This window comes from Meleagris gallopavo, chromosome 28 (genome assembly GCF_905368555.1).
Source record: "Meleagris gallopavo chromosome 28, MGAL_WU_HG_1.1, whole genome shotgun sequence".
NCBI classification, from domain to species: Eukaryota; Metazoa; Chordata; class Aves; order Galliformes; family Phasianidae; genus Meleagris; species Meleagris gallopavo.
In genome coordinates this window covers 1,557,804-1,570,636 of record NC_139431.1, presented here as the reverse complement: position 1 = coordinate 1,570,636, position 12,833 = coordinate 1,557,804, and the positions used below count along the sequence as shown (strand labels likewise).

The 12,833-nt window shown below is 46.4% G+C and overlaps 1 protein-coding gene across 3 annotated transcripts; it reads left to right on the top strand.

Annotated features, from left to right (window-relative positions):
- The first annotated feature begins 401 nt into the window (after nt 1-401).
- On the top strand, nt 402-12,752 carry STK38 (serine/threonine kinase 38). 3 transcript variants are annotated; one of them, XM_085210570.1, is made up of 14 exons: nt 402-651; nt 1,613-1,745; nt 3,585-3,636; nt 3,781-3,903; nt 4,167-4,250; nt 5,275-5,398; nt 5,549-5,703; nt 6,700-6,802; nt 7,359-7,420; nt 7,909-8,026; nt 8,217-8,340; nt 9,040-9,135; nt 9,364-9,458; nt 9,677-12,752. In XM_085210570.1, the coding sequence occupies exons 1-14, from the start codon at nt 450-452 to the stop codon at nt 9,805-9,807; spliced, it is 1,602 nt and encodes a 533-aa protein (XP_085066696.1). In that variant the 5' UTR covers nt 402-449; the 3' UTR covers nt 9,808-12,752. The 3 variants fall into 3 exon arrangements, with proteins under 3 accessions (XP_085066696.1, XP_085066697.1, XP_010722550.2); XM_010724248.2 differs by lacking the exon at nt 402-651 and adding an exon at nt 854-974; XM_085210571.1 differs by lacking the exon at nt 9,364-9,458.
- Nucleotides 12,753-12,833: the final 81 nt, after the last annotated feature.

The following is a 12,833-nucleotide window of genomic DNA, read 5'->3' as shown; positions in this document are numbered from 1 at the left end:
ATGTAAATGAAATTATCATTTGCCAATTTCCGTGCGTTTGGGATGAATAAAAGAGACCACCACAGGAAAAAAGACAACCCTTCCTGTAGCACACAGCACTGTGAGACCACGCAGCGCCATTTTGGAGAGGTGAGGAGGAGGATGGAGCTCCCCACGGCTGCACTGCAGACACCTCACAGTTATAGCTGTAACGCACAGGGCTGAGCCCAGAAGAGAGCAAGGTTAATTTCAAACAGAATTCGTGCGTTTTATCCTTACGAAGAGTAAAACCAAGAAACAGCACACCGTCCCACACCGTCCCGCACCGCCCCTCAGGCGCACGCGCCTGAGAGCCCGCCCTCCCGCCCAACCTGCAGGCGGCAGCGCGCATACGCCTCCTCAACCAGGGCGGGAGCAGAGATAACCCCGCCCCTCGGGCCACGGGGGCGAGGCCGGGAGGATGGTGGCGCATGCGCAGTGCCCCGGCGGTTCTTAGGGCGCTCGGCCCGCGCGGGGGGCGGTGGGTGCGGTGCTGGGGGTCCGCCGGCTCTCGAGGGGGCGCGCTCCGCTCGGCTTCGTTGACGTCCTGTCCTCCGGCCGTCGGGTCCCTGCGCCGCGATCGCAGCGCTGCGGTCCGCTCCTCACCGCCCCCTTCCCGAGGGGGGCTCTCCGGTAAGAGCCGCCGTCCACCGCTTCCGTGCCTCTGTGCGGGGCTGGGGGCGGCAGCGGGGCGGGCGGGGCCCTTTGTCCGCTCCGCGCTGCGGGAGCACCTGGCGGCACTTCTCCTTCCTCCTCCTCTATTTTTTCCCTCCCTCCCCCCCACCTGCGGCTCCTGAGTCGCTCCCTCTCCGCTCCGCGGGAAACGAAACCAAGCGGCGCTCCGCGGCTGTCGGGCTCACAAACGGGGCGCCGTGCGGTCAATGGGAGCAGCGCCCGCAACGCTCCCCCAAAGGCTGAATTTTTTGCCTCAAATCTCCGCGTTTTGCTGCGTTTCGGTGAGCAGAGCGATGCGGCCGAGTGTGCGCCCAGGTGTTCCCTAAAAGAGTCCCGGCTGCGGCTGTTGTTGCGTTGAGGGACGTGGTTTAGTGAGAACTATTGGGGATGGGGGATGGTTGGACTCAGTGATCTTGAAGGTTTTTTCCAACCGTGGTGATGCTGTGGTTCTGTGATTCTATGTGAAGCAAAGTACTGTGGGTGTTCAACCCGTGGACTCGGTGTGAATGGAGAGTTCTCCAAAGCAGCATTGCCCTTCTCCTTCCTTGGTTGGCTTTTGGGAGTTGGATGAGATCACAGCGAGGGCACAGGAGCTCCTCGGTTAGCAGAGGAACGCTGAGAAGCCGCTGGGGACAATGACTGCTTTCAGTGCTGCCTGAAATTGTGGTTTCTGGGGCACCGTGTTTCTTAAGTTTCCTTCCCTCTTATTCTCAGGTCAAAAATGTGCAAAACAGGAAGCCTGGCTTTACCTTTATTTTGTAAGACTTTTCCCCTGCTCAATCTGAGCTCGGGCAGCTGTGCTGTTTGTGTCTCACTCACGTCCCCTCTGGTCTCTGCGCTCCAGCATCTCCTTCCTGAGCACCTCTCTGGTTTGAGGGCTGTGTGCTGCTCCTGTCACCTGTTCCTCCTGTCCTCGCAGCCATGGCCATGACCGGCCCGACGCCGTGCTCCTCTATGAGCAACCACACCAAGGAGCGGGTGACGATGACGAAGGTGACGCTGGAGAACTTCTACAGCAACCTCATAGCACAGCACGAAGAGCGAGAGATGAGGTAACGGCACGCAGGGGTAGGGCTGCGAGCGAGCTTAAAATCACAGTATATCATAGAAATTGTTGAGTTGGAAGGGACCTTCAGCAGTCAGCTGGTCCTGCTCCCTGCAATGCACAGGGACACGTACCTCGTGTCCATCAGGTCAGGTTATGGGACTGAGTAGAAGACGTGCCTGGGTTGGTTCCAGTGTGGTTTGGAGGTAGAAAGCCCACATCTTTCTGTTGTTTCTTTGCAGAGAGGGCTGGGAGGCTGTGGCAGTCCCAGCACTGCTGCCTGTGCACCACCATCACCTGGCACTGCTGTCACCCAGTGCTGCCTTTGTGTGTCTGAGTTAACTGAATTAACCATCGCACCCCCTTAAGCTGGTTGGCCATAATATACCAAGTCATTGCACTGACAAGTGTTAATTTTGTTTTCCTTTGGCTAGAAGCCTCTAATTTGCTGGGTACCCTCGAGTTGTAGCACAGAGATGTCTGCAGTGCTCCCAGTTTGCCATGCAGCCTATAATCAGAATTTTCTAAGAGGTTCAGTGTTTGTTTGCCTGCAGACTCACTGCCAAAATCTGAGCTCAATCCAAGAAGACTGCTTGGTAATGACAATAACTGCAGAAACGTGGAAGCAGTTTAGAAATAAAGATTGTCTTGTGTATGCGTTTTCTTCTAAGCTTCGCTTTAAAGAGAGATTGAGGTCTAATCCAAACAGAAAATATCACTGATTTAATTCCTGGCTTTCTATTATGAGTGCTATTGTCTGCTCCCAGAACCTCAGTGAGGCTTTTTTTCTGCTTAACTTAAAATTTTGAAAAAGCATCGTTCAGAAGTTCTGCGTTTGCTTTTCTTTCCACAACTGATGCATGTGTGGATGTGCAGTTTGGAGCTGAAGTGCAGGTGGGATCTGCTTCGGTTGCTCAGGGGGATTTCAGCATCGTTCGGTTGTGCTGAGTCTGCTTTATTTGAGTGTGAGATGAGACGTCTGGGCACTGCAGTGAGGGTGAAGCAGTTGAAATGTGCCTGATGGTGGAAGTGATAGCCCAAAATATTATTGCATCGCAGCAGCTGCGCAGTGGCACAGGGGTCAGAAGGGGATCTTGTCAAGAATGACTTGCACAAAGTCAGGGAATTCAGCACACTTGTTGTGTTGCACTGAAGGAATTTGCACAGGACAGGAGAAACCAAACCAAAGTAAACCCCAAAACTCACAACCCCACTTCAGCCAGCTGTGAATGCACTCAGTATTGGGAAGGAGATCCCAATAATCGCAGCATGTGTTCCCTGAACTCCTTCTCCTCTCTGAAATCTTGTTTCCTTCTTTGCTTGCAGTTGCTATCTGATTTTTCTTAGGTGGGAAGATATATTCTGGCAAATTTCCTTTTCTCAAATATTTGCAGTATCAGGAAATAGAGAGTGACGTTTGGCATTGATGCATCTGAGATGCAGAGAAACTGTGGTCCAGATCCACAGATGTGTCCCTGGAAGAAGTGAGACTTTGATGCTTAAGTGTTTATGTGGCTTTGGTCTCAGAGCTGCTGAAGATAGGAGCAGGAACTGACCTCACATCTCCTCGGTCTGTGTTCCATACAGTGAAAATGTACACCTGAATCAGACGTGTGAAACTCAGGCAGGTTTGGATTATCAGATGTAGAGATGGAAATTGCTGAAGAATGGTAAAGCAGCAGTAGTAGGTTCCTCAGAATTACTTTGGTATCTGATTCTGTTATGGATCATGTACGTTTGTTACTCCTTTCACAGCAGGCAGAGACCAGAGCTGTGTATGTGCATTGATTAAGAGAAAATGTTCAAGGATTCAACTTCTTTCTGCTGATGTCTGTTTTTCCTTCAGACAAAAGAAGCTAGAACAAATGATGGAAGAAGAAGGCTTGAAAGATGAGGAGGTAATTAATATGGGAAAATCATTGTAATGGTTAGGTAGTAGGAGGGAATCTTGTACAAATGGCGGTCTAGCATCTTTACATGGAATTGCTGTGACTGCACGGATCGCAACTGCAGAGCTGTGTTTTCTTCTCCCTGAACTGCAGAAAAGGATCAGGAGATCAGCACATGCACAGAAGGAGACCGAGTTCCTTCGCCTGAAGAGAACAAGGCTCGGCCTGGAGGACTTCGAGTCTTTAAAAGTAATAGGCAGAGGAGCTTTTGGAGAGGTGGGTCCAGGAAGGATGACTACAAGCATCTTCACGTGGCACTGCTGTTTGCTAAAGGCTTACGTAGTTTACACCAGTTGAAGTCTGTTAAAATGACTTAATCTCTTGGAATTAACAGAGCTTCCTTGCCGTTGCCATGCACTGTACAATGATTTGGGTTTGGGTAGTCTGATACAACTGAGTGAAATGGGAGCTGAGACCCAGATTTGTGGAGAGGTGGGGTGACAGTGCTGTGTCTGACTCGAGCTGTATGCCATTTCTAGGTGCGTCTCGTCCAGAAGAAAGACACGGGCCACGTTTATGCCATGAAAATCCTGCGTAAAGCTGATATGCTGGAGAAAGAGCAGGTGAATAGCTGCCTTAACTAGCAGTGCCACTTCTGTGCCTTGGGTGACTTTGGGAGGTAATTGTGACGTGTGTGTAGAGGGAGTGATGGGCATCTTAGGGTTACTAGCTAAAGCAGCAGCGTGCCTCTTTCTTCCCTATTTTGCATGGAGGAAATGGGAATGTTGTCAGGCAGTCGTTTCTTGTTCAGCACTGCGATGAATCTGGGAGGTGCTGTGTGGTCATAAAACCAGGAACTGGATTCCATGTCTGAACACACTTGTACCGAACCCAGCAGTGCTGTGCTTGCTTGGTGCAGCGCTGCCAAAGGGTGCTGTGCTTTCAGGCTGTTGGAAGGAGCTGAAGCAAGGGCCTGAAAGACACTCAGGCTGCTTAGAAAAGAGCTGGTTCTCAAGGCACCCAGTTGTGAGAGATCTTCATAAACATGGAGATACTTCTGTATATATGATTCAGTTGCTTATATAATCGACCACGTGTTTCCCCTTCTGAATTTTCCCATGGCAATACGTTCCGTTTTGGAGCGGTCTGTTACTGAAGCAGTTCTGAGATAAATGTTTTTAGTAGAATCCTTCATTGCATGTGCACTTCTGACTTGAAGGCAATCCGAATCCTTTGAGACTTGAGAATTAAAATGTAGTGTCCCTTTCTATATGGGACACTATGGCTTGGTTTACATTTCTCTTGCTTGTATCCTTGCTTAAAATAATGGGGTTAGTGCTGTCTTGCCCTCCTGTGTGTATGTTAATGCTTGGCAGTAATTCAGGTACAAATGTCCAAAGGCAGCAGACCTTGAAAGCTTTTCAGTGGGAACTTCTCTGAATATAAAAAGGTCTTACACATCTGATTCTATGATTCTAAGATCTTCCTGCTGAAGGCTGATGTGGAGTTGGTGCTCGATAGGATTTCCCAGACTGGGGAAGAACATGCAGGGATATAGCAGCATCAGTGTAAAACTTGAATTTCCCATGACATTAAAGCATTAATAAAACCACGGGCTTGTAATTAATGAAATGCACACGTTTTCAGGTTGGCCACATCCGTGCTGAGCGGGACATCCTTGTGGAAGCAGACAGCCTGTGGGTAGTGAAGATGTTCTATAGCTTTCAGGATAAGCTGAACCTCTACCTTATCATGGAGTTCCTGCCTGGAGGTAACTGCACGAAGTCAAAAGGCTGCTTTCCTTCCCTCTGAGGGCTTCTAATCTCTTTCTAATTACAAGTATGATCAGGGACTGGGGTTTGTAGATTCATTTGTTTTTTTTACCTTTGCTGTTTTGTCGGGGGGGGGGTGTTGCTTCTAGGTGATATGATGACACTCTTGATGAAAAAAGACACGCTAACAGAAGAAGAGACACAGTTCTATATAGCTGAGACTGTGCTTGCCATTGATTCTATTCATCAGCTGGGCTTTATCCATCGAGATATCAAACCAGACAACCTTCTTCTGGACAGCAAGGTATGCACTGACAGCTTGCCAGGGGCTTGGAAGTAGGAGTACTGCTTATTTCATAGCCTGGCCTTTACCATGTTGCTGGGGGGAGGAAAAGCCAATAAATCCATCCTCTGTTTTATCCATACCTCACTTAGGAGCTGTCTTGTGACTGTTGTTCAGCTATTCTTGGTTATTTCAGCTGCAATTTGAAATACAGAGTTTCAGTTCTTCACTCTTGGTCAAAGACGTTTCCTTTCTGTCTTGCTTCTGTTATGCTCACCCTTGCCAGCTATTGGGCAGCTGATCATATCAAACGTGAAGCATCTAACTGCTCTGGCAGTGAGACTGAAAGTAGAGATGTTATCTCCCTCAGAATCAGGATGTCTTTCTGAAGGCTTGTCCTGTTATCTGTTTGCTTCTGAGTGGTTACTGCAGGCACTCTGCAGAAAGCTCGCTTGTCTTGCTGCCCTATTGCCTGCTACAAGTTGGCTTAAGATTTAGCTAGTTTGGAAGTGAGCCAACAGTAAATTATACTTTGCCACCAGCCAGCTAATAGCACGCTGCTGGAATTAGTGCTGTAATTCAGTATGTCCACATCTAGACACAGATAAACTCGGGACTTTGAAAAGGATTTGTGTTTTAGTTGCAGGAAAAAAAATTAATCACACCCAGTGAGCGTGGAGGTGGTGTTGTGTGCTGGGGTGGATCCAAGGTTCCTTTCCAATCCAGCAGTCACTGCACTGTGGAGGGGCTGCAGCTCCCTCTGGGGATGTTTGCTCTCACTCTGAAGCAGAGGGCTTGCAGGAACAGAGGGTTCTTGAGCTAAATTGCTGCCTAGAAAAAGGGTTTTATCTGGATAGTAGTGATGAAAACATCAATAGCTCAGTTCTGAGGTTAAAACAAGGAGTGTGCAAAGAGCACATCTGTTCCTTGCCAAAATAAAGGGACTGTAAGAAGTGTACAGCTTCACTTGTCATGACAATTCTCACGCTGTTGTACTTTGGGCATTCTTGTTTCTAGGGCCACGTGAAACTGTCAGATTTTGGTCTGTGCACTGGACTGAAGAAAGCCCATAGAACAGAGTTCTATAGGAACCTGAACCATTCCCTTCCCAGTGACTTCAGTAAGTGATTTGGCTTCAGAGTGTTATCTGTGGTATCTGACTGGCGCATTTCAGTGTGAGCTTTAAGAGCTGCTGTTTGGGTCTAATAATCAGCATTGCATCTCAAAGTGTAGTTTTGATTTTCTGCAGAACTACTTCATAAAAACAGTGTCAGTTACTTGAATAGACATCTTCATTTCCAGCAGTTGGTATTTCAGGTAGGCACTGCTGTAGCCTTTCTTAGCATGCGCTCAGTGTAACTTGTAGATGCTAGCTGTTATCTCAGATTAATAAATGTGCACACGGTGGTCTTGAGCATTTAATCACTTGCTGAGGCAGGCTGATTGCTTCATGGCCCACGGGGCTTATCTTGTGTGAGCTGAATTCAGGTGTGCACCCACCAATAAACTGGTGGTAAACTTTGGCCATAGGGGACGGTGGGGATGGTGGGAACATCCGAGGGCTCAGCTGAATGCAATCCTGTGGTGTTGGAAAGGAGACTTTTAGTGTCATGGTTTTGGAGTAAAAACTGTCTGTCGGGTGATCAGTAGGATTGAAACATCCCAATCCCCTTCAGCCTTCCAGAACATGAATTCCAAACGGAAAGCAGAGACGTGGAAGAGAAACAGACGGCAGTTGGTGAGTGCAACGCTTCGCCTGTTGGAGCTGTTCTCTTTGGAGCTGTTGCTCTCAAATAGGACACCCTTGTACGTGGCAGGCATTAACCCACATGTGTTCTGAACAACGTGGGAGTTGAGATTTGTGGTGTTTCTTTCAAAAAGGAATGATTTCTGTTTGTCCTTCATCCAGCTGCCAAGCAGTTGTGCCTGAGATAGCACTGCACTGAGAGCTGCTGCCTGCTGGCTAAAACCATTTTCAGGCAAACAAAGGGTTAATGATTACGTGTAGACAAAGGTACCTTCCCAGTTTCCCCATTGGTATTTTAAGACTCCTTCATGTAAGCAATTCAATTTTTTTCTTTGCATATCTTGATAGAAAGCCTTCAACCAACTTTGCTGAAGGGTCAGTTAATCAGCCTGGTGTCTCCCTTGAAATCACTGTTGTTGCTCAAGTTCCGTATCGGCAAGTTTTATCTAAGGATGTGTAATTCGTGGTATCCATTTCAGGCTTTTTCTACTGTGGGGACTCCGGATTACATTGCTCCTGAAGTTTTCATGCAGACGGGCTACAACAAGCTCTGTGACTGGTGGTCGCTGGGGGTCATCATGTATGAGATGCTGATTGGTAAGAACTGAGCACTGCCTGCACTCCCAGCAGTCGTGGTGCTGGACATCAGCTGTGTCTGCGTGCTGGGGTCAGGCTCTCAAAGCATCTCCTGCATGGCTTCTAAGATGCATTCTGGTGCAGCGTAGACTCCAGTAACTAAAGGAGTTGTTTTTGCTTTACACAAGATGTTTTCTTTTTTCCCCCTCAGGTTATCCACCTTTCTGTTCTGAGACTCCTCAAGAAACTTACAAGAAAGTAATGAATTGGAAAGAGACCCTCACGTTTCCTCCAGAAGTCCCAATATCTGACAAAGCCAAGGACCTTATTTTAAGGTGCCTGTTCCATGGTTTGCCAGTTCATACAGTACTAACTTTGTCTTGTAAACGGTACTATATAGCTTCCACAGCCAGCTTCACATGGGGGAAAAAGCCCTCGTGACTGCTGCACAGTTTGTTATGCCCATCTATTTGATGAGGGAGTTCAGCATTTGAGACGTTTGTCTTTCAGAGCTCTCATTGGAGCACTGACTGCACTGTGCTCAAAAAGCACTGCGCTGTGTTCCCATGACAGTGCTGCTGGTCTGGCAAAGTGGGAATGTTTCTACTTCCTATTTTGTTTGGAAGTGACTTAATCTTTTGGCCAGAACTAGGTGGTGAACATAGCAAGGTTCGTGGCATGGTATGTGCTGGAGCATGCAACATCCCGATGCATGCTGACTCTCATTTTTACATAAACACCTGATATTTTCAACCACTTATCCATTTTCAGGACAAAAATACCAATGTGTAGCTTTGAGGCTTTGTATGTTTTCTTGCTCTCCACTTCTGTTGTGGAAGAGCATCACATCTGAACTGCAGCACTTGATGTGATGTTGCTAAGCAGAACTTCATGCGTTGTCTTTGAAATGGGAGCCTTTAGCCTTCTCCATTTTTATGTGGGGAAACTGTGGTGCTGTCAGTTTGGAAAGCTATTCCATTTCTGGATGGAATGCTTTCATTTTTCCTTCATTTTCATTCTTCCTTTCATCCCAGATTTTGCTGTGAATGGGAGCACAGAATTGGTGCATCTGGTGTGGAGGAAATAAAGAGTAATCCGTTCTTTGAAGGGGTTGATTGGGAGCATATAAGGTAAGATGCTTTACAGAAGAAGTCACTGCTAGTCCTGCTGAGCATCACTGAGCAGCTTGGCTGGCATTTCTCATGCCTAGGTGTGGGTGAGAGTATTCTGGGCTGTATCTGAAGCTTGCTAAGGTCTAAGTGCCTTTGGTCCTTGATTCTGTTAAGAAATGGGAAGCGTCTGAATCCTGCTTTCTTCTGCCTTTGAAACCTTAATGCTCAATCTGTTCTTCTTGGCAGGGAGAGACCTGCTGCAATTTCAATAGAAATTAAAAGCATTGATGATACCTCAAACTTTGATGAATTTCCAGAATCTGATATCCTTAAGCCAACAGGTAAATGCTTCCCTTGTGCATGTAAGTGATTTGTTCCACGTGTTTAAAAAACACACAACTGCAGTTGCTGATTGGGAGTGAAGAATGGAATTGACTGCTCAATCTGTATCTCCTTCTTCAGAAGCATCCTCTCTTACCTGCAGTGCTTGGTGTGTGTGCTGGGCAGGGGAAATATTGCAGTTTCCAAATGATAACTTGTTTTTCTTCTGTCTTATCAGTGGCAACAAGCAACCACCCAGAGACAGACTACAAGAACAAGGACTGGGTTTTCATCAATTACACCTACAAGCGTTTTGAGGGCCTGACAGCCCGAGGAGCAATACCATCCTACATGAAAGCAGGAAAGTAATGAACCTTTTACCTGGGACAGCTTCTGAGCCGTGGAATTCGTTTTGTACCTTGGGTTTTTACCCATAAACGAACTTCTTTTTTAAGGAAAAAAATGTTACTTTTTTTATTTTTTAAAGAAAACTTGAGGGCTATTACCTCTTGAAGACTTCAGGATGCTGTTTTGTTACACACTCTGTTACTAAGGATTTGTTCTTTTTTGCACCATTGCAAACTTCCACAAGCTGTATGCCATCACTGCTGCAAGCACGTTCTGCTGCTTCGGGAGCAAGAGTTACAGTTTTCTTTCTAAATTCTTCACCAGATTGTACAAACCTTTGGGAGATCAGAGCAAGCCTTCATGTGACATTGCAAAGCGTGTGATGTTCACGTAGGCCCTTCGCCAGTCCTGCATTAAGTGATAAACTCAATCTGCCAATTCTATCAGCAGTGTTTTCCTGGTGGCAAAGGACTTCAGTACAGAGGAGACATAGCAATAATTAAAGCTTGAGGCAGACAAATGTGTGGTAAACTATCTAGGAGGAAACAACTTGTATTGCCTTAACTTTAGTTTGTAGTGATGGGTTTTCTTTTTTTTTTTTATTGATGCTACTTGGAAGCCTCTTCAACAGCATTTCTCAGCTCCGTAGCAGTGGCCTCAAGTTGCAGTGCACTTTACTTTTGGTACTAAAGCAGTGACCCCCTCAAAGCCATTTAATATTTTTTCTAAATTAAAAACGATTGCACACTTCTTCTTTTCCAGACAGCGCTAAGAGAAATGGGCCACTTCTCCCACCATCACCAGGCACCACCAGTTCTCAGTTCCTGTGTGAAAGGACACACCTGTAAGCAATGCAGACGATGAAGACTACAGCTGGATCTGGAGTTAGTGCAGACAGATGGAGGAAAAACTCATTTCAGCTGATCAGTGGTGGGTGTGTGGGTCCGGCTGGGTCAGCCGTGGGCTTCCTGCTGCTGCCATCAGTTGGCCATTTTGAGATGGCCATCCTTCACCAGTTGTAAAAACCATCTTCTGTGGCCTTCTTGCTCTTGGTTTGAGCAGAAGCAGCTGTCCCTGTGGTCTCCAAAAGACACGGTGCCTCATGGGGTCAGTTTGGGGTGGCTGGACCCACAGCCTGCTTTACATTTTTGCCTTGTGTCATTTATACAAGTTCTGATCAGGCTGCTCTCTGGGAGAGCCCCAAAGTGCCTTTCCTTGCCTGAACATCTCTGGGAACATTTTGGGAGGGAGGATTCTGCCTCAGCTGAGCTTGATAATTTCTTTTTATAATCACGAGCTCCACTTTGCCCCTGGTTTGTAGTTAGCTCTGCACTTCCAGTGGCTGGTGGCATTATCCTTTGGGCTTGGTACCAGTCTTGTAATTTGCAATTAGGTGTTTTCAAAATTGTAATGAGGTCTCTAAAAGCATCAGTCAGTTAGAACTGTCTTAAGGCTGTTAGACCTTTGTTGGTGCTGAACACTAATGGCATAGCATGGCCAGAAAAGCTATTTAGAAACAAAGAGAGCAGTGTTTCAAAGTACTAGGAATGTTCTGTTACACTTAGTTCTAACTTTCTAGATTAGGAAATAAAAGAAAATAGGGTTTGTTGTGAATTTTTTAATAGGTGCTTTTAAGGACTTTTCACCCAGATGTCTTTTGAATTGAGTGCCATTGTGAGGGCCTGACTGGGGGACTGAAAGTTGTCTGCATGTAGTTAAGACTGGCTGGTGACTCGCTGCATCCTCTCCACGACCACCCTGTGCTTTTGGGATGTGTCCCAGGAGTTGAACTATTTGCCATAAGCAGCTTAGATACCAGTTGGATCCTAGAAAAGCTGAAATGCAAGGACAGCCTTAATAGAAGCACCAGGAGCACTGTAGCCAGTAGAAATTACTCGTGAATAAGGGCTAACTGAAGTAATGATTACAGGATCCAGCTTTGTGTCAGTGACTTGACATCCTACCCTCCTCTTTATTTTCAGTGGAGGGCTGATGGCTACTTCTCAAACTGTCCTGTCCTCATCCTGCAGTTTATTTTGAACCATTGGAAAACGTTGCCTTATAAACCACTAGGAAAGTGAGAGGTATTAATACTTAGAAATTCCCAACAGCTTAGTTACTGCCTTAACACTTCAGAAAGCAAAATCCTTTGAAGCTGCAGTGGATGAGGATAAAGGATCTGGGGGCAGTAGTGGCACTATTAGCCCTTTATTAAAGGGACCAGACATTTTATTTATAAATACCAAAGATAAGAGAAGCTGTACCACTCTAAGTTGTGACAACTTGCTGTGAGAATCTCTATAATAATAATAACACATATTGTGCATTTTAGTGCATGTGTTTTAAAGTCTGAAACCTCAGCTTTGACTTAAAGCTTTTGTAAGGCGTAAGGAACAGTTGGGTACCTCATTTCTGTGCCTTTCAGTAGGAGCCACAGGGCTGCATATAATCCTCTGAAAGCCTTGGACATCCCTTTCCACTGGTAGGTTTTGTATCACAGTTGCACCTGCTTCCTGCTGTTTCCAGGAGCTGTACTTGAAGATGTGTGTGTGATTGTTCCCTCCCCCCTGTGTTAGCCAAACCTTTGTAGTAGCTGCTGGTATGTGGATCTCAGCTCTCTTTTCAAGCTGCTAGCAGGGCTGTTTTTGTTGATTGCATTTTTTTTTAACCAGCTGGACTTCTAGGAAAGATCCCAATCTGAATTTCCAATGAATCTGAACTTGAATTGTGCTGCCACTTTGTCCTTCTATCATGCCTAGCATAACCCTGCACCAAGTGTTTCTTATCACTGTGCCCTGACTCTGCCTTAAGCTGTAATTTGAAAAAGTGTTTTCTGTAAATATTTAAAAGCTGTTACTAAATTGCACTGTAAAACTTGGCAGATGTATCGTGTGAGGGCATGGGAGCCAACTTTGTATGGAATGAGCTTTGCATTGGGTATGTAAATAAAATCCTCTTAGTAAACACACAGTTGTCAGTCAATCCATTAAATGTCACCTGGGCTCCACCTTATTCATAGAATGGTTTGGGGTGGTAGGAAACTCATC

Excerpts from the sequence above, each read along its gene's own strand:
- STK38 (XM_085210570.1), top strand. The coding sequence starts at position 450 with ATGCGCAGTGCCCCGGCGGTTCTTAGGGCGCTCGGCCCGCGCGGGGGG. Across the intron at positions 5,399-5,548 it reads CATGGAGTTCCTGCCTGGAG|GTGATATGATGACACTCTTG; the intron begins GTAACTGCACGA and ends TGTTGCTTCTAG. Across the intron at positions 5,704-6,699 it reads ACCTTCTTCTGGACAGCAAG|GGCCACGTGAAACTGTCAGA; the intron begins GTATGCACTGAC and ends TCTTGTTTCTAG.